Below are 26,041 nucleotides of genomic sequence, written 5' to 3' on the forward strand. Positions count from 1 at the left end.
GGCAATTTCTGAGTGCTTAGCCAGGAGTAACCCCTGAGCATCAAACGGGTGTGGCCCGAACCCCCCCACCCCAAAAAAAGAAGACTGACTTAAAAAAAAAAACTATTGATTGACTTATTGATTGGATTTTTGGGCCACACCTGGCGATGCTCAGGAATTACTCCTGGCTCTGCGCTCAAAAACAGCCCCTGGCCAGACTGAGGGACCATATGGGATGCCGGGCGCTGAACCGGTTCCTTCCCGGCCCCCACTTAAGAGGAAGCCCCGGAACAGATTCTGGGTTTTTGTTTTGTTTTTTTTCTCATTTTGGGTTCCAGAATCTCCGCTTCAAAGTGCCACTCTTCTGAACAAAGCAGACTACCAAGTAATTTAAATATCAGTGGGAAAGAGAAACTTAATGTGCACCCGCTGCCTTCTCCTTTTCATCGCATTTAGTGATATAGTAACGTTTGTGTGATGAGCTCCTCAAAGTCTGACCTTTTTACAATAAACAATGAGAGCTAGTAGGTCCATTACGGTGTGTTGAGGATGGGTTGAGGGGGAGAACTGGAAGTTTTAGAGCAGGGAAAAGGCAGAGTAGAAAGAGTCTGACTTTGGGATCCGATCTGAATTCTGGTTATAAGAATAACTTTTTGTTCTTAAGGCATTCACAAAAATGTTTTCGATTCCCATATCCTTAGCCTCCTAACTTGTTAAGAGTGATCAGTATTGACAGTACAGCATATGATCACCCAAACTTGCCAGGAGTAATTCCTGGTGCAGAGCCTAAGCACACAGTGTGGCCCAAACCAGCCACTCAATCACCTCAAAAGAGAGCGATCAGTGTTAGTGTGAAATTCTTATGGTTATTGATAAGAGATTGGAAGCAAAGCACTTCAAGCAATAGTGCCCACCTCAAAGAGGGCCTTCTGAGAGGCTGGGTAAAGTGTCTGCTGCAACCTCCACGTATACTTCCTTATTTTTAGCCCACTTCTTAAAGCTGTGTTTATCTGGAGTTTCCTTCGAATCTTGCTTCTTTTCTGTATTTCCCAGAGCAATCAATCCTGGTTTTAATTCATTACTTCCCTTTTGCTCATAACAGTCCCTTTCCACATCCAATTCCCAGCTCTAGGCCTTTCTAGCAGATCCCAGATCTAAACAGTTTAAGTTTGATGTCCTATGAAGTCTTAAAATGCTACATATCTGAAATGACTAGTAGTCTGTTCTGCTGTTTTTAGTTTGTCTCAGTTGAGTAGAAAGGAGTTATACAGTTTTTCAATGAAATCACAAGTAAGAACTTCTAAGATCCATCTCTTTTCCACACACTTCTTATCTAAACAGCTAGTAAATTGTGTTGTTCTTTCCTCCCAAGTAGCCCTTAATCCATCTTTGCTCTTTTTCATTACTACCTGGTCTTTGATTATAGTTAGATTTTCATCATCTTTAAACTCAACTATTACTGACTGATTGTTCTAACTCTTGTCTTGACACCTCTCAATTTCTTCTCTCTGTAGTCACCAGAAACTTTTTTTAATTTATTGAGATATAATCAAGACATCAAGGATGCAGTTAATTGCTTTTAGTAAAACTTCTAGATTTGTACAGCTATCACCACAATTTATTAAATTTATAAATTAATAAATTTATAAATTAAATTTATTTGCAAAATAGTTTTATTGAGACTTATTTATAAGAATGATGTAAGGGGAGGGGCCGGCGAGGTGGCACTAGAGGTAAGGTGTCTGCCTTGCAAGCACTAGCCAAGGAAGGACCGCAGTTCGATCCCTCGGCGTCCCATATGGTCTCCCCAAGCCAGGGGCAATTTCTGAGCACTTATCCAGGAATAACCCCTGAGCATCAAACGGGTGTGGCCCAAAAAACCAAAAAAAAAAAGAATGATGTAATGTGAAAGAAGGTTAGAAGTATGTGTTGAAGAGAGAGCACAGACTTATCAAGTGTGGAAAATAGTCAAGCAAAGAAAAAGACAAGCGAGACACTTGTTCAAGGGAGAATACAAGCTTGAATAGCAAACCTATTGCCGTGATGTTATAAAACTCATCTCCACCCCAAAAAATTTGTATCTGTTAGTAGTAACTCCACATTTGTTCTTAATCCACCTCACCCCTCTTTCAGGCACTCACTAATTTGCTTTCTACTTCTGTGGCTTTGCCTATTCTGGATATTTTATATAAATGGAATCATGCAACATGTGTTCTTGTATTGCTCAGCAAGGTTTCAAGGTCATTCGTGTTATAGTACTTCATTCCTTGGTATTTCTATTTCCTTTGGTGAATATGGAACATTATTTATATTCTCTTCTTTTGATGAATATTTAAAATGTTTGCATGGGTTTTTAAAAGTACAACCTGCTTTTTTGTGTGCCTAAAGGTACTACAGAGTTGTGTACAAGTAAACTGATTCTAATTGATTTTCCCCATCATTGTTCTCAAACCTCAGATTTTACTACACTACAATAATTATTGAACTACTCATTCTCATTCTGTTCTAGACCTTTGGGCCTTGCCTATTTCCCTCTGCCAGTAATGTTTTGTTTTGTTTTTTTCCTAGCAAAGTTTTTGTCCTCTTCAAAACCCTGCACAATTTGTATTTGTTTTCCTTATTTGTTGCAGCAGTTTGTAGTGGCAAAAGATAGAAATTTCATAAATGTGCATCAGTAGTAGAGTAGATTAGTTAGTTCAGTAGCATATGGTGCTACAATAGAATGATACCCAACACTCTCCCTCTGCAAAAAAGAAAGCTTTTTGTTTGCTGATCTGGAAAAGATCACCAAGATGGGGAATTTTATTTTATACATATTTGATGTATTGTTTATGTACATAATTAATCTGTGTGTTAGTATGTGATCATTACAAATGAGAAAAAAAGGCACCTGTAGTTTTATATAGAAGTTTACATTCTTTCCTGCATATGTTCTTTTAATCTTTTGGATACAAGAAAGTATTGACTATAGATACTTAATTTTTGTTTGTTTGAGGCTATATTCAGCAGTGTTCAGAGGTCACTCCTGGTTCTATACCTACTGTAATTGCTATAGTAATTACTTAGTTTGGGAAATAACTTAAAATTAAAACATGGGGCCTGAGTGATAGCACAGTGGCAGGGCGTTTGCCTTGCACTAGGCCAACTCAGGATTGAACTGGGTTTTGTTCCTGGCATCCCATATGTTCCCCGAGCCTGCCAGTAGCCATTTCTGAGTGCAGAGCCAGAAGTAACCCCTGAGTGCCGCCAGGTGTGGCCCAAAAACTGGAGGGAAAAAACACACACACAATGAAAACTTGCTTTGTCAGTGTTGGTGCCACTGAGCTTTTTTATATACCTTTGTCCTTTTATTTTTTGTTTTGGGGGCCACACCCAGTGATACTCAGGATGTGTACTCCTGGCTCTATATCCAGAAATCAATCCTAGCAGACTCGAAAGATCATGTGGGGTACAAATCCAAGGTGGCTGCTTGCAAAGCAAGTGCCATACTCTTTATACTATAACGTGGTCCCATTGTCTTATTGCCAATTCCTTTTACTTCATCCTTTTATTCTCCAACTGACTTTTATTTACTTTGCCTTTTCCTTCCCCAACTCTTCAATTCTTCTCTCTTGTGATGTCAAGTGACACCCAGTGGCCTCTGTGAGCATTGTTTAACCTTGGTGATTGTGCCCTGTGCTCAGATGCTCTGAACCAAACAAATTCCTTGCAGAGAGAGGGATGATCATCTCTTCTTGAAATCATGCTGGGATTCAGTATGAGAAGCTCTTATACTACAAGGGCCCAGAGGGTTTCTCAGCTTTGCTGTTTTTACCTAAAAGGTTGATAATCTTGAACCCATTTCTATTAAAGCACAAATTAATTTCCCAACTATTATTTTGTGATGCCATTATTATAATCAAAAATGTATGTTGTTTAAAAAAAAGAGACAAACTTCCTATTTAAATTTTTTGCTTCATTGATTTAGGTATGGATGGCAGAACAGAAAATATCATATGACAAGAAGAAACAAGAAGAATTAATGCAGCAGTATCTTAAAGAACAAGAATCATATGACAATAGGTAAGAAATCACACTCTTCTGGTATTGGTAGTCATGTGAAAGTGATTCCTTTCCTAATTAAATTAGTTTCCCTTCCATGAACTTTTTTGAGTAATCCCCAGCAGTGCCCAGGGGCTCTCCCTAGTAGTGCATGATGGACCACGTACAGTGCTAGTGATCAAAGCTGGGCCTGCCAGGCAAGCCCCTTAATCCTGGTGCTATCTCTCTGGCCCCTAAGCAAAATAAATAAATAAATAAATAAATAAATAAATAAATAAATAAATAAATGCCCCAATGATAGAATCATTTTTTTTTTCTGAAGAATCTGTTTACTCTCATACCCAAAAAAATCCTCTTTTTTCCAGCCTTTCCTATAATTCATATAAAGTGCAAATCGGTGTGATTTGTAGTCAGTGATAGTAGTTGAGCATGTTGCAAATTAAGCAAAACTGGAACAGCAGTAAAAGTGTGCACTTGGAGCTTTGAAGGACGAAACTGCGGGGGCTCTGTAGCTTGGCTGTGTTGCAAACAGGGCAGGTCCAGAGGCTGATGCCTAATTCCAGTTCACTGGTATTAAAAAATGCTTCAGATCTTATACTATGACAGATAGAATGAATTGTGTGCTGGCCACATATGGAGGAATCGCTTTTTTGGTCTTGTACTTTAAGTTAGAGTCTTAAAAAACCTGTGAAGACAACATAAAATGGATTCTAAATAAACTGTACCTCATCTGTTCAGTTTCCCTGCCTAAAGAAGCTAATAACTCATCATATGATAATTTGTACAATAAATTACGAATCTGGGGAAAAAATGTGCTCTTGAGGGCTGGAACAGTAATACAGCAGGTAAGGTTTGCCTTCCACATGACTGGACCAGGTTCGATTCCCAGCATCTCATGGTTCCCGGAACACTTGCCAGGAGTGAGCACAGAGCCAAGAGTAAGCCCTGAGTACTACCATGTGTGGCCCAAAAACATGCTAATATCATTGAAACCAGCATTCTTCCACCTTTTTATAACTACTGACTAGCATCTGTCCTGCATATTAGTTCATGATCACCAGTTATAACCAAGACAGTAACTAATAGCTTGTAATCTTTCTACACCTCAGACTGGTACTAGTTCATGGACCACAGTAGTTAAGAATTTTAAACCTGTTTAAAAAGTTGGTTTTAAATATATTTACAAAATTATGGTACATAATATGCAATTTAGATCTTAACAAGCTAACTCCCATCTCCATCCCACCTGGGTAGAAAGATTTTACTTGTGACTCAAGCCAGTCAACATATAATTACAATATGACTTATTGGAATCCAAAATACCATAATCTAAGGATATAATTCAACTGTCATAAAATGGGAAGGCTATAGACTTTGAAGACAAGGTTCAGCAGAAGAATATGGCTTTTTTGAAGTCTAAAAAAATTTTTTTTGGTTGGTTAGTTTTGGTTTTGGGACCACACCAATGTTGCTATGGGATAATACCTGGCTTTGCACTCACAACTGACTTCTGGTGGTGCTCAGGGTACCAGGGATTGAACACAGGTTAGCCATGTGCAAGGCAAATCCCTACCTGCTGTTCTACCACTCTGGCCCCTGGGCTCTAGAAAATGGCTAGCTACATCAGGAAGAGATGGGGCCTGGAGATTACAGAATGTTATCTCTCTCAGCACTGCCTCAGATTATAAGTAGGCTTTTGAGACTCCAGGGGCATAGATTCTGAGGAGTCTCAGCTGGGTCTATTTTAGTTCCTTCCTCACACTGCTTTAGCTGTGTGCTATCAGACTGCTGGTTAGATTTTCAGACTTGGCCTCTTGGCGGAACAAAACTGTACTTGCCTAATATACTGTCTGCTTGGCCAAGTCCTAGCGTTAAACAGATGGTTGCTTTCATTCGAATTTTTAGCAGAAGTCCATTTTAACTGCCCATCTCTTGATCAGTGGCAATCAATAAACTATACAGATAATATAAAGCCATTGCATAATGTAATTCAATCATTTTTCTCATTCAAAAAAGAAATACTGTATTCCTTAATAGCACTTCTCATTCCCTCTTATACCTTTGAACCTGAAGGAATTACTCATTTACTTCTAGTCTCTATAGATTTACCTGTTCTGCATTTGTCATCTAATGGAATCATACAATATGTGGTCTTTATGACTGGCACTTAGTGTAATGTTCTTAAAGATTATTATGCTGTAGCATGTTGTCAGTTTATGCCTTATTTAATATAGATTCCTTCATCCTTTTACATGCCTTCTTTATAAATTCCTGTGGAAATACGAAAAGAATTGTGATCATGTAGTATATTCTTTATGATGACCTTTTCCATGTATGAGGAAGTTCTCTTTCCTTTTTTGCCTTCTTCTTTATAATCAGTACTTAACATTTTGTTTTTGTTTTTGTTTTTCGGCAACACCGGTGACACTCAGGGGTTACTCCTGGCTATGCTCTCAGAAATCACCATGGTCATCCTAGGCTAGTGCACACAAGGCAGACACCTTGCGGCATGCACTACATCTCCAGCCCCAGTAGTACTTAATTTTGATCTTCAAAATTAAAACTTTAATTCAACCCAGTTTACTAAATTTGTTGCAGAGCTTTTAACAAAGATGAACATCATATCTCTTAATGGAATCCAAACAGGAAACTCCAAGTGTTACAATATATATACTTTGTTTTTTTGGTTTTTGGGTCACACCCAGCAGCACTCAGGGGTTACTCCTGGCTCCACGCTCAGAAATCGCTCCTGGCAGGCTCAGGGGACCACATGGGATGCTGGTATTCGAACCAATGACTTCTTGCATGAAAAGCAAATGCCTTACCTCCATGCTATCTCTCCAGCCCCAAGTGTCACAATTTTTTGAGGTGTAGAAGCCATGACTTTATTATGATAGTTAACCTACTGTAGACTGTTTTCAACTCTTCTTTCTTCATTGACCTTACTTAAACATTAACATGTTAGCGAGGTTTTCTCATTGACTTTGACTTTTTCGAGCATTAATTGAGTTTGACTTCCTAAAGAAATTCCAGAGAGATTCATTTTTTCAAAACCATTTGATCCCTCTCAATTAAGAAAAAAATGTTGGCACTCTTTAACTTAATTCCACATTTGTGCTGGTATATAAGATTTCAAAGCTCCACTATTTCCATAGCTTTGCAGAGTTTAAGAAAAGTATGTGAGTGTGCCAAAGAATGCTATTCTTTCTCCTGTTTCTGTTGGCTTCTCTGCTTATGAAAAAGTCTCTGAACTTCAAACCAGTTACTTAATAAGATGGCACGAAAGATGGCACTATTTGTATTTCCGTTCAGGTATTCCAGATGTCATCTAGATGTCATCTATTTGTGACTGTATTTGTCTTAATTTTGTTTGGGTTGTTTTGAGGGAAGGGAAGAAGGAGGGGTGGATATTCTTATTTTTACCTTCTACAGAAAAAAATTTTTATACCTTATTTAGATTGCTTATGGGAGATGAACGTGTGAAGAATGGCCTTAACTTCATGTACGAGGCACCACCAGGAGCTAAAAAAGGTACTTACCTTCATTTCTTCTTTTTTTAATCTTTGATGTGTTTGCAACTAAAATTTAAGAACTGTTATGACACAGGATTTGGGAGATTTTTTTGTTTTGTTTTAACTTAAAAAAATGTATTTTAAATACCATAACTTATAATAATATTAATTATAGGTTTTCTTGTAAACAAAGTTCCAATATAACACCCTCTATCATAGTGCCCATTTCCTTCTATCACTTTCTCAATGTCCTTCCCTTGGAAAGCTCAGTTCTGTAGAACAGCTCTGTTCTGTTGCCATGGGGCACCTCCCACCAGTGAGGCTGGCACCAAAAATAAATAAATAAAATAAGAAAAAGAAAAAACAACCAGTAGTTGATGTGGATATGAGAAAAAGAAACCCTCATTCATTGCTAGTGGGAATGGCAACTTGTTCAACCACTTTAGAAAATAATATGGACACTGCTTAAAAAACTCATAATTGAACTTTCTTATGACCCAGCATTTCCGTTTCTTGGCCTCTGTCCCAAAGGACCAAAACTCAACTCTGAATATATTTTTTATTAGCAACTGTTTAAATGCATAGAAACATTTTCTTATCTAGATTCCCATTACCAGACATTATAATATAAAAATAATAATCAAATATAAGCCAATCTGTATATTGGCTTATTCCAAAATGTCATTATTTGTAATTCCATACTTACATTATAAATATGTTCAATAAGACACTAGTCACATTAAAACTAACAATTTATTTAAAAGGATAAAATTGTTATAAAACAGAGTGCAGGGGCTGGAGAGATAGCCTGGAGGTAAGGCGTTTGCTTTGCATGTGGAAGGACGGTGGTTCGAATCCTGGCATCCCATATGATCCCCTGAGCCTGCCAGGAGCGATAGAGCCAGGAGTAGCCCCTGTACGCTGCCAGGTGTGACCCAAAAACAAAAACAAACAAAACAGAGTGCAAAATCTACAATGACTTTCTTTTATTTATGTTTTGTTTGAGTGCCATACCTGGGGGTGTATTTGTATTCATGGACTTGGCTATAATTGATTATGCCAGATGTCCTAAAATGCCACTGGTTAAAATAAAGCATACTTTTTGCTGGAGAGACAGCACAGCAGTAGAGCATTTGCCTTGCACCCAACCAATCCAGGACAGACAGTGGTTTGAATCCCGGCATCCCATGTGATCAGAAATGTTTTTGTTTGTTTGTTTATGAGCCACACCCAGTGGTACTCAGGTGTTACTCCTGGTTATGTGCTCAGAAATCGAGCCTGGCTTGGGGGACCATATGGGACACTGGATGATCGAACCTCGGTCAGTCTTTGGTTAGCGCGAGCAAGCAGATGCCCTACCGCTTGCATCACCGCTATGACCCCCCAGAAATGATTTCTGAGCACAGAACCAGGAGTAACCCCTGAGTATTCCCGGGTGTGACTCAAAAACCAAAATAAAATAAAATAAAGCTTTTTATTTTTTTTTTGGTTTCTGTGTGCTTGGGTTACTCCTGGCTCTATGCTCAGAAATAGCTCCTGTCAGGCGGAGGGGACCTTTTGGGATGCCACAATTCGAACCACCATTGGTCCTGGGTCAGCTCCTTGCAAGGCAAATGCCCTACCGCTGTGCTATCTCTCCAGCCCAAATAAAGCATATTAAAAAAAAAAATTTTTTTTGGTGGTTTTTGGGTCACACCTGGCAGTGCTCAGGGGTTACTCCTGGCTCCATGCTCAGAAATTGCTCCTGGCAGGCACGGGGGACCATATGCGACACCGGGATTCGAACCGATGACCTTCTGCATGAAAGGCAAATGCCTTACCTCCTCCATTCTATCTCTCCAGCCCCCCAAAAAAATTTTTTTAAAGTAGTGGCCGGAGTGATAGTACAGTGGTAGGACATTTGCCTTGCACACGGCCAACCCAGGATGGACCCGAGTATTCCCGGTATCCCACATGTTCCCGCAGCCGGCCAGGAGCGATTTCTGAGCACAGAGCCAGGAGTAACCCCTGAGCACTGGAGCACTAGGTGGAGGGGGGTTTGACCCAAAAACCAAAGAATAAAAGTCACTAGGGGATACTCCTGGCTCTGCACTCAATAATCACTCCTGAAATTCGGTCATGAATAACTTTGTAACGTATCTCACAGTGATTCAATTAAAACTTTATTTAAAAAAATAAAATAATAAAAATAAAGAATCAGTCCTGGTGGTACTCAGGGGACCATATGGGATGCCAGGGATCGAACCTGGGTCGGCCACATACAAGGCAAGAGCCTTACCTGTTCCACTATCTCTGGCCCCATGACACTTTTTTTTTCTTAATATTTTATTGAAACCATTGTGATTTACAAAATTCTTCATAGTTGGATTTTAGGGCCAATCCCACCACCGACATATTTTTTTAAGTTAAGTTTTTCATCTTCTGAAATTGCTGTTCTTTAAAGATTAAAAATAACAATTTTTTCCCCAGGTACCCCAGTATAGTCCTATGTTGAAACACTCCTACATTACAGCCTGAGTACTGAACCACCCACCCTTTTGGCCAAGTGTCCCAGAAATGACCCTTGGGCTCTCTAAACACTGCTTAGGAAGGTCCCCTTATACCCCTTAAACTTTAATAACAGATTAAATACCTAGAATTGTCAGATCTAGTAATAAAATATTTTTGAGAAGGAAAAAAAAATCTCAATATTGACATAAATGTATTTTTATGTATATATCTGTAGCCTATATCTTTTATAAGTAGTATAGTGAACTATTTGTGAAAAATGTATGAAAATTAAAAATTGACATGCTTGGGGCCAGGAAGGTGGTGCTAGAGGTTAAGGTGTCTGCCTTGCAAGCGGATGGACCACGGTTCGATCCCCCGGTGTCCCATATGGTCCCCCCAAGCCAGGGGCGATTTCTGAGCGCATAGCCAGGAGTAACCCCTGAGCGTCAAACGGGTGTGGCCCAAAAACCAAAAAAAAAAAAAAAATTTGACATGCTTATTAAAGATTCTCTTCTGGATCAGAGAGCTAGTATAGGATTTAAGGCACTTGCCATGCAAGCTGCTGGACTTCGTTCTGTCCCCAGCATCACATATGGTCCTCTGAGCTGAGCCAGAAATAGTTTTTGAACATCAGTGGTGTGACCGCCCCTCCCCCCCAAAAAACATGCAAAAGTGCTTATTTATTATTGTCATTTATCCTTCGTGATTTGAATTTCATCTTGTAAAAGAAGAAAAAATTCAAAACAGTTCTTTGGGTGGAGAGGGCTCCATACATAACAGTTTTCAAGGGGCTTTTTTTGGTTCTGGCTTGGGTCACTCCTGGGAGTAGTAGGGGCACCATTTGCTGTGCTGGGGAGCAACTGTGACTGGCCACATGCAGGGCAAGCACGTAATTCCCATACTGTTTCTTCAACCCAGACCAATAAAATCTTACAAGTTACAATTAAGTTATACAGTATATTTTCATGTTGAACTTTCTAATTTAAGCCTGTCCTTTTATATATTATATAAATATATCAAGTTTGATACATATTTTAAATTATAATAGTTTATATTTGATATAAAATATGATAGCATATTTTCATGTTGAAGTTTTTAACTTAATCCTGCCCTTTTTTCCTCTGTATGTTGATATACAATCAAGAAAGTAAAGAGGTAAAGTATCACTTTCTATGTATAAATTTATTTGCAGTGAGTTATAATTTACTGAAAAAAAACTGAAAAGACTTTGTTTTCAGAAAGAAGAAACAGAAGGGGAAACTGAATACAAATTTGAATGGCAGAAAGGAGCCCCTCGAGAAAAGTAAGAACTGGCTATTTTTTACAAAAAAATTTTTTTATTTAAGTTAACATCTGCTTTACAAGACTATATTAGGGATACAATTTCAAACTCTTCAAAATATACCACCATAAATACCCATCACCAAATACTCTCTCCAAAGTTGCACTTCGCCTTCACAGTTTACTAGGCCCTTACCTACTCCCCTCTGGTAGCCAAAGTCAAGGGTCAGAGTCCAAGGTGTGTATAAAGAACTTATTCTTATTTTTTTAATATTTTATTTAAACACCTTGATTACATACATGATTGTGTTTGGGTTTCAGTCATGTAAAGAACACCACCCATCACCAGTGCAACATTCCCATCACCAATGTCCCAAATCTCCCTCCTCCCCACCCCACCCCTGACTGTACTCTAGACTGGCTTTCTATTTCCCTCATACATTCTCATTATTAGGATGAACTTATTCTTATTATTTTTTCTTTTTAAATTTCAACCCAGGGCTTCATACGTGAGAGGCAAAAACTGGTTTTCTTTTCTTTTATTGTTTTGTTTTGGGTCACACCTGGGGGTGCTCAGGGTTTACTCCTGGCTCTGCACTTAGAAATCGCTCCTGGCAGGCTCAGGGGATCATATGAGATGCCAGAAATTGAACCCAGGTCCGTCCTGGGTCAGCAGTGTGCAAGGCAAACTCCCTACTACTGTGCTATCTCTCTGGCCCCTGGTTTTCTTTTTAGAGAAAATATCTACTATTTAATTATTGTTTTGGTTTCAGGGGTCATCACACACAACTGTATTCAGGGACTGCACCAGGATAGTACCCCAAAATCACCCCTGGTTAGTGTTCCAGAGTCATAGGAACCTAAAGGGATCCCAGTTCCTGTGTACAAAATAGGCTTTTGGCCCTTTGAACTCCCTCACCCTGTATCCTCTTTTGTTTTGTTTTGTTTTGGGGCCATACTTGGCAAGTATTCAGGGTTAACTCCTTGGCATAGCTCCAGGACCAAACGGGGTTCTCAGGATATAACATGTGTCATCTATATGCAAAATATGTTATTCCTATACCATTGCTCTAGCTCCTGACCCTGTATCTTATGTACTTTTTCACTGAAATAAAAAGAGATTTTTGAATGATTTATCTTATACACCTTATTTTTTTGTCCATAATCTTTAAGATTTGGTTATATTGATGTTGTTTTGGTGGGTCAGGGATGAGCAGTTGGAATGGGGGCTAGTGCTGGAAAATCCAAGCTAAATTATCACATGTGCAAAGCATGTGCTCTAATACTGTACTACAGACTTCTGTTTTTTATTTTTATTTATTTATTTATTTTTTATTTTGGGCCACACCCGGCGGTACTCAGGGATTACTCCTGGCTGTCTGCTCAGAAATAGCTCCTGGCAGGCACAGGGGACCATGTGGGACACCGGGATTCGAACCAACCACCTTAGGTCCTGGATCAGCTGCTTGCAAGGCAAACACCGCTGTGCTATCTCTCCGGGCCCTGTTTTTTATTTTTTAAATAACTACTCATCAGATTGGACACCTAATAATGAAGTTGTGTTTAGAACTGCTGAATAGATTATATTCTAGATAGTTACCAGAATTATTCATTTTATTATGTTCTTAGGTCTACAGAACTGTTTTTTAGAATAATTTATTGTACTTAGTAATTTGTTGTACTTATTGTACTTTGTACATTTCTACTTAATAGATATGCCAAAGATGACATGAACATCAGAGATCAGCCCTTTGGTATTCAGGCAAGTGACACATATTTTATTCTGTAAGAATAAGATTTATTTTGGTTGCTTTTCACATAGCCATCTCTGGTTTGACTCCTGGCACCCCATGTGGTTCTTGAGCCCATCAGAAATGACGCTTGAGTGCAGAGCTAAGAATAAGCCCTGCATACCACTGGGTATGGACCAACCTTCCCTCCACCTTGAATAAAAGTTAAATAATAATATTTAATGAGGTGTAAATATATTGTTCTATGAAAGACGTCTATGGTTTCATATTAGAAAAGAGAAGGATAGGAGAAAAACTTTTGATAAACTGATTAAAGATAGAAATTAGAATTTTTTTTTGTTTTGTTTTTATTAACAGGGACCATACCTGGCCATGCTGGGGTTTAGGCCATCCTTGCAGGACTTAGTGTTACCCCGAGCAGTGCTTGTCTAATGATTGGGGGATGGGTGTGTGTGTGTGTGTGTGTGTGTGTCATACAATACTGGGGATCAAATTCCGGGTCATGTATATATTTGGCATGTATGCCACCTGGTGAAGGCCCAAGAATTGAAGTTTTATAATTGGAAATATAATAATAGTCTCCAATTTTCTTTTATTTTGTCTCTATTTTTGTTTTGGGGTCACATCTGACAGTGCTCAGGGATTACTCCTGACTCTAAACTCAGGAATCACTCCTGGCGGGGCACAGAGGACCATAAAGGATTTTGAGAATTAAACCCAGGTCGGCTACATGCAAGACAAGCACCCTACCCTCTGTACTAACACTCCAGTCCTTAGTCTAAAGTTCTCAATAAGGGCCAAAGAGATAGCTCAGCAGTGGGGTGTTTGCCTTGCACACAGCTTATTCGAACAGAGGTGGTTCGAATCCCTGTATCTCATATGGTCCCCGTGCCTGCCAGGACCAACTTCTGAGCCAAGAGCCAGGAGTAACCCCTGAGCACTGCCGGGTGTGACCCAAAAAAAAAAAAAGAAAAAGTTCTCAATAAATTTGTAAAATTAGCTTCAAGTCAAGAAATGTTAGAAAAGATATGTAATGCTAATTATTTAGGGTTGAAATAAACTCTTACAAGGGGTCGTAATTGCTGTATGAACAGCACTTTTTGGAACACTGTCTTTCTTAATATATTAATATGTATTTACAGGCTGTTTTCCCTTTACATTGTCAGAGTTCATTATTTTTTGAAACTTACATTGTCAGAGTTGAGTAGTTCTGAGAGACTCTGACCCATGAGCCTAAAATCCTTCCTATTTGTACTTTTTCTATAAAAGTTGGCCCACCACTATTTATTTATTTATTTATTTATTTTGGATTTTGGGCCACGCCCAGTGGTGCTCAGGGGTTACTCCTGGCTGTCTGCTCAAAATTAGCTCCTGGCAGGCACGGGGGACCATATGGGACATCGGGATTCGAACCAACCACCTTTGGTCCTGGATCGGCTGCTTGCAAGGCAAACGCTGCTGTGCTATCTCTCCGGGCCCGGCCCACCACTATTTAAGGAAATGGAAATGTGTGTGGCAGAGTGTTGTGCCAGGTGGAATCTGTGGCCTCAAACATAGGAGATAACTGTTCAACTACCTGTTGTACTATCACTCTGGCCCTACATTCTTAATATTTTAATTGTAAAATAATTTTATCTCTTAGGTTCGAAATGTGAGGTGCATTAAATGTCACAAATGGGGTCATGTCAACACAGATCGAGAATGTCCTTTATTTGGTCTTTCTGGAATCAATGCAAGTTCAGTTCCAACTGATGGCTCAGGTAGGCCCTAGACATATTTTATTTGTTTAAGAACTTATATAAAGTACAAAGATAAAAGTAACATTTTATTTTTTTAGATCTCTCTGGGTATGGGTTTAGATTGGTTCCACTTATTTTTTCTCAACTGTCATATTCCCCAAATTTAATGAACAATAGTAAATCTGATATTTTAAATTTGAGATGCTATTAATAGAACTAAATTTTAGTATTTTTAGCCACGAGTCCTGTGAACTTCATTTTAAAAATAAAAGGGACAGGGGCCAGAGATATAATATAGCAGGTAGGGCGCTTACCCTTGCACTAAGTTGACCTAAGATCAATCCTGGTGTTCCATATGTCCCCCAAGCACTACCAAGACTAGTTACTGAGTATAAAATCAGAAGTAACCCTGAGCATTGCTAGGCATGACAAAAAAGTAAAAGGTATATTAAACATACTTTATTGGATTATTAATCTAAAAATTGAAAGGAATTATTCACATACTCATATCTTAGTTATTGATAAAAGCAGGCTTGACTTAAAGCAGATGCCTTTAAAAGATGTTATTAATAATGACTTTTATTTGAAAATTACCTTCCCTCATAATTGTCTGCTTAAGAAAAATTGGTCAAGAAGCCTGGGATATCTCATTGTCAAGTATATTTGCATATTTTGTATGTGTGAGGCTGGGTTCAATCTTCTGCACTGTAGGAAAAGAAAATTGGTTTCATTCACCTTTGATCATTTCATTTGGATGCTTTTTACCAAAAGATATTAAAACTAAGTTATAAATTTTGTGAGTTTCTTTGGGGGGCCCACACCCAGTAATGCTTAGGAATTACTCCTGGTGGGGCTCAGGGATCATACAGATGGAACCTGAGTCAGCTGTATGTAAGGCAAGTATTCTATCCACTGTACTATCACTTCAGCCCTGAATTCTAAACCATCTTATCAGTACTTTGTTATTTTGAGGTAGGTTTTCTTTGGGGGGGAGGAGGAGGTTGTTGAGATATTTTGAATTTTTTTTATTTGTTTGTTTGGGGGCCACACCTGGTGGCACTCAGGGGTTACTCCTTGGTCTCCACTAGGAAATGGCTTCTGGAGGGGGGCAAGAGAGATAGCACAGCGGTGGGGTGTTTGCCTTACACACAGCTGACCCAAGATGGTTGGTAGTTCGAATTTCAGCATCACGTATGGTCCCCTGTGCCTGCTAGGAGCGATTTCTGAGTGCAGAGCTAAGAGTAATCCCTGAGCGCTGCTGGGATGACCCAATTAAAAAGAAAGAAAGAAATTGCTCCTGGCAGGCTCAGGAGACCTTATGGGATGCTAGGGATCAAACCCTGGCCAGCCTCGTGCGAGGCAAATGCCATACCTGCTGTGCTATTGCTCCGGCCCCCCATTGATATATTATTGGGGTATTGGGTTAGCAACACTATTCCAAACTTTTAATGTATTATCATAGAAATAGTTTAATTAACTGTAATTTTAAGCAGGTCATTTCACTTTTGAGTTTCAATTTGTTTTAAAATAAGATCATGGTGTTGAAAAGATAGTACAGCAGGTAAGGTGCTTGCCTTGTTGACTTGGGTTTATATTCTCTATATGATCCTTGAGTACTGTGCTCACTTTGGCAGCACATATACTAAAATTAGATCCTTGAGTACCCCCAAATGTGGCTCAAAAACTAAAAATTAAGGTTAGTCTACGGAGCTCTTTCTATATTGTGTTCTTGTCTATCTATACATGTCAACACAAATCTGTACTGTCTGGTCAGGCATCTCTTTTTGAGGATGTGGCTTTCTATTTTGTAGCTACACTGTAATCTAAAGCTGCTCAAGAAGCATCTGCTACAGCAGGTCTCAGCCCTCTGCCCCACCTTTATACATACAAGTTTAGTCCTTTTGGCCCCCTTCTGAAGTCAGTAACTGCTCATCCACTCAGGACAAACTTGCACACAGAACTCAGAGGTATCTAGCTGCCACAAAGCAGAGCAGGGCCATCAACTCCTTCTCGGTCTTTAGGACTGCATCCTTCCTGTCGTGTTCTTCCCTCTCAGTATTTCATCTTCAAGGGCCCACCTGACCACATACACTAATCTGGCGTTTTCATTTCCCTTCCTGTTACGAATGACATTCATCTAATTGAATTCCTCACATCTTACTATGGTGGTGATGGCCAAAAGTCATATTGGTTAGGTTGGCTGTGGGTTGCTTACACATTTTTGAGTTGTGGTGCTTGTATACATTTCAGTTGCATCATCATTGATATATGCTTGCATGTAAGATTCTGATGATTATACATTTTGCCATGGCACCAGGGTCCCAAAGAGCAACACCTCTGAGATCATACTCAGGACCATAGGGTGATGCCAGGTTTGAATTCATCTCCTACCTAGCCTTAGATTTGCAGGGCAGGGGCGTATGTTTTCCACAAAGCTTCTGTGTATCTCTGCCCCCTATCAATTTTTTTAGAGCACATCCGGTGGTGCTCAGGGTTTAGTCCTGACTCTATGCTCAGGTCATTGCTAGCAGTGCTCAGGAGAACATATGGGGTGCTGGAGATCGAACCCAGGTTAGCCATGTACAAGGCAAATGCCTTACCCACTATGCTCTTGCTCTGTACCCTCCCCCCTTTCATTCTTATCCCAATATGCAATTGATTTTCCACTGCAATACTGGTAAATGCCTGGTATTTTCTTATTTGTTTAATTTGTGTCAATTCCATGTAATGAATACAATGGCCAATTCTATCTTGATATTGTTTAGAGCAGGGGTCTCAAACTTGCGGCCCGCAGGCCATTTATGGCCCTTCGTACAACATTTTGTGGCCCTGCCCTAGAGGAATCTTGTTTTGTTTTAGTTCTTTGGGTCACACCCCCCAATGTTTAAGGCTTACTACTGACTTTGCACTCAACGATCACCCCGACTTTGCCTCCTGCGGCCCCCAGGTAAATTGAGTTTGAGACCCCTGGTTTAGAGTATAGAAGAATGCCTATTGCAGCAGAAGTGTTCCATATAAATGATTGCTGGATGAGTTTATTTTACCAACTCAATGTCAACCATATCACTTTCTCGTAATATATTTCTGGAGGCCAAGAATGTAACTCAGAAGTAGCACACGATGGCACTGTGTAGTTTATCTTTTCATGTGCAAGAAGCTCAAGTTCAGTCTCCAACATCACTGGGGAATAGCTCCCCAACTCCTAGCCCTCAAGTACCAAGCCAGGAGTAGCGCCTGAGTATCACAAGGTATGGTCCAAAAATCAAAATGAAAATATAAAATAAAATATAAAATCAAAATCAAAATATGAAAATATAAGATGGATCTAAGAATAGAATTTGTTTAAAACCAGAGATGTGGTTCCATTGCTAGTACACATACATGCCTTGTGCGGAAAAAGCCCTGAGTTCAATCCCAACACTGCATGGACCCATGTGCATCTCACATGTTGCCTCAACTATAATTTATTTTTAAAAAAAACTGACAATAATTGAAAGATAAACTAAATAGTTGATAAAGGAGTGGAAGTAAAATGGGCTTTGAAGAACTATTAAGGCCTCGATAAGTAAATGGAGACAAAAAGAAAAACAATATTTGTCTTGGTTAGTTTGGAACGAGTAGGACTAAATTTAAATGACTCAACAAATAAGGTTTAGCTCTTGGTACTCTGCATGATGAGTGTGATGAGTGTTTTCACATTTGGGATCAGGGAGTAAAGGGGTCCAAGAACATTTGCATGTGGGAAACTCAGATTTGGTCCCCACCATCACTTGAGCACCCAAATACTGCCCCTGTATTTCTGTTTGCCTTCCACCCTCACGAAAAAGAAAAAAATTAAGTTCGGTCCTTTCAAATATGAACTATCATTAATATTGTCCAGATAGTTGTTTTCCTCTGTGATTCATATTAAACTTATTTTCAGAATAGTTCTAATAACTAAAGAAAGAAGAGTTACTGGTATTTTATAACAGGTATTTAATGATTAGAAATAACTAACAAATTGAGTGAATTTTTTTCTCCATTTATATGTAAACTACCTTTAAGAAAATTTCTGTTTCAGTCTGACAACATAAATTTGAGAACAAATACTGGTTGGTTTTTGGGTTTTGTTTTTGTTTTGGGGCCACACCTGGCAGCACTCAAGTTACTCCTGACTGCACTCATGGTATACCAGAAATCAAGCCAGAGTTGGCTACATGCAAGTCAAATGCCCTACTGCTGTGCTATCACTCCCGCCCCAAAGATACAGTTCAAGAGTTAAAGCACTTGCTTTGCACATTGCTGACCCCTGCACTACATATGGTTCTCTCCAAGTCCCATCAGGAGTAATCTCTTAACACAGATAGTTATGACCCAGAAAACTAAAAGAAAAAATGAAGAAGTTCGGCAAGGATCAAGCCCAGATCAGCTCTGTGCAAGGCAAGTGCTCTCACTCCTGTACTATCACTCAGCCCCCTTTACTTATTCCTAAGGTAAATTATGTATAATTCTAAATGAAAATTATTTTAGAAATGCAAACTACATATAGAAATAGACTCTTAAATTGTGTTGCTCGATTAATGCCTTTGAAACTTGACCTGAACTTAGCAGTGCCACTTAACTGACACTAATAGAACTCTTAAAGGTTTCTCAAAAGAAAATAAAAACTACTGCATCAAATTGGAAAGCAAAGAATAACAATGTATTCTGAATTTGAATGCACTGAAAAATAAACTGGCCAATTTCCTATTCCACTTGCTGATTCAAGCTAAAAAAAAAATCTTTTCATTTAAAAAAAATCACCTATTGAATAATGTCTCACCAGTGAATGGAGATTATTTTTGCAATAAGGCAATTTCAGTGGATGTGGTTATCATGGGATAATCACTCCCCTGGGGTACAGCCTTGTGCCTGTAATCTCCCAGGAGTGTAATTATTTCATGATAACTGTACCCCCTGGGGATGCATTATTTCTATTATGAAATTTTTAGTTTAGTATATAAAGTAACTTACTTTGATCACTGGAAACTGAAAGGTGCAGTTAGAATGTTCCAGCTGTGAGGTTTACAGAGACCAGCTATAAGATTTACTTCTCCTTTACAAAGTTAAATTAGGCAATCAAAATGCTTCTTTGGACTAAGCTGGTTTAGAATATTTTTTCTACTGATAAGATCACCTTAACTTTGCAAGTTTTCATTCCATCTTTATACAATCAAAAATTGAAATAAAACTTGTAAGCCGGAGCTGTAGAGTTAGCATGGAGGTAGGGCATTTGCCTTGCATGCAGAAGGATGGTAGTTGGAATCCCAGCATCCCATATGGTCCTCCAAGCCTGCCAGGAGTGATTTCTCAGCATAGAGCCAGGAGTAATCCCTGAGGGCTGCGGGTGTGACCAAAAGCCAAAAAAAAAAACACAAAAAAAAAAACAAAACAAAACAAAAAAAAACCAATGTAAGCTGCCATGAACACTAGTTGTTCTTGGTGCTCTACAGGGCAAAGAGAGGCAGTTTGCCAGGGATTGAACCCAAGGCCTCTCATGCTATCTCCCCAATCCCTTAAATTTATAAAATACATTAATAAGATTCAAGTAAAGTTTATTTTCTTATGTTCAGAGTTTTGTATACCGTAAATAGTAGTACTTTACCAAATATGGCTTCTGCAAATATCTCTTCCCAGACTAAGCCTTGTCTTTGCAAATTTTGGAGATGCCTACATGCACATGAATGTGAGTTGTCAGGGGTCACAGTTCAGGGAACCATATCCTGTGTGAGATGCTGGGAATCAAACCAGGTTCAGCTGTATGCAAGGCCAAGTACCTTAAACCCTGTACTGTTTCTCCAACCCCTGAGCAGTTGTTTGTTTAAACAGCCAAATTGAGTTACAATTTACATTCCATATAATTCTCTCATTTGAGGAGGATGAGTCAGTGGTTGTTTGTATGTTTGAAGTTTTACATTCCTCAACACCAGTCAGTTTTAGATCCTCATTATTCCTGACAGAGGCCTCATTCTTCAACTCATCCCCAGTTTCTAGTCTTTCCTAGCCTTAGCAACCGCGGATCCACTTTCATTTCATTGCGTACAGGATAGGCCATATGGCTTATTACATGAATGTTTGCAAGTGACTTTTTTTGCTTTCAGACCTCACCTTTTCAGAGAGAGAGAAAGAAAGAGAGTTCAGGGGTTTGGGCATTGGCCTTGCATCCATCTGTTCCAGATTTAATCCCTATATCACATTTGGTCCCTCGAGAGCACAGGGCCAGGAATAGCCCCTGATCATTGCTAAGTGTGGCCCAAAATCAACCTCAGATTTTTGTACAGTTAAACTTATTTTGTACCTCAGCACACGACATGACTCCTGTGGCTTTGGGGCCACATCCAGTGATATTCAGGGCTTACTCTGCAGTCAAGAATTTCTCCTGGTAGTGCTCAAATGAACCATATGGGATGCCATGGATAGAACCCTGGTTAGTAGCATGCAAGGCAAATGTCCTACCCAAATTGCTCCAGTCCCATGTGTGATTTTTTCTTAAGTAAAACTTGCAACTCAGCTCTTACGTAGGATTTGAGCTTGGTACTGCAATATTATGTTTAACCGTCTCTTTAGAAATTAGCCTCTGTCCCCTTTTTAGCCATTTTCCTTTACCCTTTTCTCATTTCTGATCCTGGATGTTCATTTTGCCAGTTCTTGAATTTTACATAATAGAATCTTACCAGTGTGGGTCTTTCCTTTCTGCCTTCTCTAACTCATATGCTTCTGCTGTCTCTGTTGCTTTTTTTTCTCCAGCACTCATGTGTGTCCTCAGAACTTTATTAAAAATATAGTGCTAACTTCTAATGTTTCATGTTCATTGCAACAGATGATTTTTGTTAGTCTTTAGGACTGAATTTACTTTGTACTTGTGAATGTATTATAAACTAAAATATTTACATCTAGATTAAATCAAAAATACAAATTTAAAGACATTCTCAAATATATCACATATCTTGATTGATTTTGTTTTTAGTAAACAGTGTTTTTCATTAGCACATAATAATAGCAGTTTCATCATTCTCTTTGCTTATATGTACTTTCCAGACATGAGGACCAAAATGAAAGATTTAATCTTTCCTTCATTTTGTGTATTTTAATAGAAATCAAATTAGCTGTCTTCGGTATGAACTTAGGGCAAGGACAGTAAAAAACTTCATTGTCTCTAGCCTCCTCATATGAACTGGCAATGTATTGTGAAAATTCTCAGGATAGAGCAGTTTTATTACAATTCAATACAATTGGTACTTGCATAACCTTTAGAAAATCATACATAAAACATTCTCATCTGTATAAATAAAAATCACCCACACACTTTATTAATAGCTTTTTTTTTACTTTTTCCCTGGGATTTGTGCTAAGTATTGTGCTCCCATTTCAGTATTTTTTTTTATTTAACATTAACTTTCTATAAGCTTTTGTTTTGTTTTGTTTTGGGCCATATCAGGCTGTGTGCCAGGGTCACTCCTGATTCTGCACTCAGAGATTACTCCTGGCAAGCTAGGGAGACCAAATGGGATGTCAGGGATTGAATCTGGGTCAGCTATGAGCAGGTAAATACCCTACCCACTGTACTCTCACTCTGGACCCTTTCTCTGCTTTTTAAAAGCAAAAACATTAATATAGAAATCAAACAGAAGTGCAAAACATTCCTGCCGATTCCCACCAGACAGATCTGTCTCTTGATTCCATACCTCTCAGTCACTGTGTCTCTCAAGTATCTTTTTTCTATTTAGTGATGGTTTGTGGCTTATGCACTAAAGAGAGTCCATTTAATTTTAGGAGAGAAAATAAAGAAGTTCGTACTTTCATGGAGATCATCATATTTGTGGTGATTGGGTGCTTATTTTTAAACATATTTAAGGCTATATCACTGTTTCCATGACTACAGTAACTACTTGGTTAGAATAAGAACATACCACATTGCAGTCTAAGCTTCATTTCCTTTGTCAAGTTCATTACCGAGAAATGTGTTTTTGAACTTTCAGATGTCATTTTCCTGAATCCAAATTTTACAAGGCCATGGTACTGGAGAGAGAGTACAGAGGGTAGAGTACTTTCCCACAGGAGTAATTCCTGAGTGTAGAGCCAGGAATAACCCCTGAGCACTGGCTAGTGTGGCCCAAAACAATATCAACTACTAAAACTTAAAAGACCGTATATTCCCCAAAGTAGAAAAAAAACAAATTTACAGCCAGGGACGTAGCTGAGCAGCTAGAGCTGTTACAGCTAGAGCACAAACATTGCATGTTGGGGGCCGGAGAGATATGGAGGTAAGGAGGTAAGGCCTTGCATGAAGGACAGTGGTTCGAATCCCGGCATCCCATATGGTCCCCCGAGCCTGCCAGGAGCGATTTCTGAGTGTGGGACCAGGAATAACCCCCGAGCGCTGCTGGGTGTGACCCAAAAACCAAAAAAAAAAAAAAAAAAATAGCATGTTTGATGTCCTGAGTTTCATCCCTGCACTGCATGGCTCCTGACCACCTCTACAAGTACTGCTCCCCTTAAAAAGTTAACTATTTGCGGTTCGATCCCCCGGCGTCCCATATGGTCCCCCAAGCCAGGGGCGATTTCTGAGCACATAGCCAGGAGCAACCCCTGAGCATCAAACGGGTGTGACCCAAAAACCAAAAAAAAAAAAAAAAAAAGTTAACTATTTGAGGGGCCGGGCGGTGGCGCTAGAGGTAAGGTGCCTGCCTTGCCTGCGCTAGCCTTGGATGGACCGCGGTTCGATCCCCCGGCGTCCCAGATGGTCCCCCAAGCCAGGAGGGACTTCTGAGCGCATAGCCAGGAGTAACCCCTGAGCGTCACCAGGTGTGGCCCAAAAACCAAAAAAAAAAAAAAAAAAGTTAACCATTTGCTTCTAGATCCAATTATCAACATGGAATACAAGGCTAGACCATATTAAATAATATCATTATCCAAAATATGAGAACAATTGACCCAGTTTCTTCAACAAATTAATAGCAATAATGAGAAAGGGGAAGAGAGGTAGGTAAGTTTAGAAATTCAAGAGAGGGGCTGGAGTAATAGCACAGTGGATAGCACGTGGCCGTCCTAGGATCCCCAGCATCCTATATGGTCCCCCGAGCCTGCCAGGAGTAACCCCTGAACACCACTGAATATAGCCCAAAAACAACAAAAAGAAGTTCAAGAGAAGGGCTGGAGCAGTAGTCTAGTGGGTAAAGTGCCAAGAAGTGAGCCCTTACCTCTGCTGTGTATGGCCTAAAAACAGAAAAGAAAAAATAAAAGAAATTCAAGTGGCCAGGGAAATGGCCCAAAGGGGTTCAGTGTAAGCTTACATATTGAGGCCCAGCATTGGTCATCTGTGTCACACTGTTCCCAGTACCACACCAGGAGTGGCCTCAGAACACTGCTGTGTGTGTCACAACATAAAAATCTGCCTTGCGGGCCTGGAGAGATAGTACAGCGGTGTTTGCCTTGCAAGCAGCTGATCCAGGACCTAAGGTGGTTGGTTCAAATCCCGGTGTCGCATATGGTCCCCTGTGCCTGCCAGGAGCTATTTCTGAGCAGACAGCCAGGAGTAACCCCTAAGCACCACCGGGTGTGACCCAAAAACCAAAAAGAAAAAAAAAAATCTGCCTTGCACATGCTAACCTAGGACAGACCACGGTGCGATCCCCTGGTGTCCCAGAAGGTTCCCCAACCCAGGAGCAATTTCTGAGTGCATAGCCAGGAGTAACCCCTGAGTGTCACTGGGGGTGGCCCAAAAACCAAAACAAAAAACAAAAAAAAAAACGATTTAGAAGGGCCCGAGTGGTAGCGAAAGCAGTCAGGCACTTGCCTTGCTAACCTAGGATGGACCGCGGTTTGATCCCCTGGGAAAATTACTTCTATTTGCCTCTTTATTCATTCCCCTCCCCATACACATACACATACTTCTTAGTAATCTAAATATCCTAAATCGAGTGTAAGGACTTGTCACCATTGACATTGTCCCCTTGTTTTATTCTTCTGTGTTCCACAGATGAGTGAGATCGTCCAGTATTTATCCTTCTCTTTCTTTTTTTTTTTTTTTTTTTTTTTTTTTTTTTGGTTTTTGGGCCACTCCCGGTAACGCTCAGGGGTTACTCCTGGCTATGCGCTCAGAAGTCGCTCCTGGCTTGGGGGACCATATGGGACACCGGGGGATCGAACCGCGGTCCATCCTAGGCTAGCGCAGGCAAGGCAGGCACCTTACCTCTTGCGCCACCGCCCGGCCCATCCTTCTCTTTCTTTCACTTAAAATTTGCCCTTCAGTTCAATCCAAATTATAGAAAGTTAGGATTTCTTTGCTGGCTGCATAGTATTTGTGTGTGGGTACATTTAATTTCTATATCCTACTATATGTATGTCTTTTTTTAATTAATATTTTTGTGTTAGGAGGAATAGATACCAAGAACTAGAATCACTGGGTCAGATGAAAATTTCTATTATTATTTATTTCTCACCAACAGTGAATTTTCTTCTACGTTCCTGCCAATACTGGTTTTTTCTAATTCTTTTGATACATACCATTCCCACTGGTGTGAGATGCTGATTGTCGTTGTAATTTGAATTTCTCTGATAAATGACAATGAGTACTTTTTCATGTACCTACCTGCCTTTGTACATCCTCTTAAGTAAAGTATTTATTCACCTCTCCCCATATTCTAGTTTTTGTTGTTGCTATTGTTGAGCTTTGTAAGTGCTTTATATAAGTTCATATATTAGTTCCTTCTCTGATACATGGTATGCAAATATTTTAACCAGAGGTGGGTTTTTTTTTAGCATGCATAAAGCTAAATGACACAGACACACATAACAAAGTGAAGGAAAAAACAATAGCAAACCAAACTATATTTAAACAATGTATATTTTAGGAATAGGGATTTAGGTCCAGTCAGCGGCATCCTATAAATGAAATAATTGGTGTGTTACATTTAGGGGAAAGATGGGAAGGTTTTTTTTGTTTTTGGTTTTTTGGTTTTTGCGGGGGGGGGGCACATCCAGCGGTGCTCAGGGGTTACTCCTGGCTATCTGCTCAGAAATAGCTCCTGGCAGACACCAGGGACCATATGGGACGCCAAATTCGAACCAATCACCTTAGGTCCTGGATCGGTTGCTTGCAAGGCAAACACTGCTGTGCTATTTCTCTGGCCCCAGGAAGGTATTTCTAAGCTAGCCAAAGCTGGCCTATCAGTTCGCTGATTTTCCTGAATTTCTGCTGGCCTATCAGTCTGCTGAATTTCCCTGTGAA

At 39.6% G+C, this 26,041-nt stretch overlaps 1 protein-coding gene across 1 annotated transcript in view; it reads left to right on the plus strand.

Moving 5' to 3' along the window:
• The window catches only part of CIR1 (corepressor interacting with RBPJ, CIR1), a 37,458-nt gene that overhangs the window by 888 nt on the left and 10,529 nt on the right, over window positions 1-26,041 (plus strand). The window contains exons 2-6 of the mRNA XM_049773446.1: window positions 3,947-4,041; window positions 7,478-7,542; window positions 11,241-11,325; window positions 13,017-13,065; window positions 14,697-14,814. Of these exons, the coding sequence (XP_049629403.1) occupies window positions 3,947-4,041; window positions 7,478-7,542; window positions 11,241-11,325; window positions 13,017-13,065; window positions 14,697-14,814 (412 nt within the window). The remainder of the gene's footprint in view (window positions 1-3,946; window positions 4,042-7,477; window positions 7,543-11,240; window positions 11,326-13,016; window positions 13,066-14,696; window positions 14,815-26,041) is intronic.

This window comes from Suncus etruscus, chromosome 5, assembly GCF_024139225.1.
Source record: "Suncus etruscus isolate mSunEtr1 chromosome 5, mSunEtr1.pri.cur, whole genome shotgun sequence".
In the NCBI taxonomy this organism is placed as follows: domain Eukaryota; kingdom Metazoa; phylum Chordata; class Mammalia; order Eulipotyphla; family Soricidae; genus Suncus; species Suncus etruscus.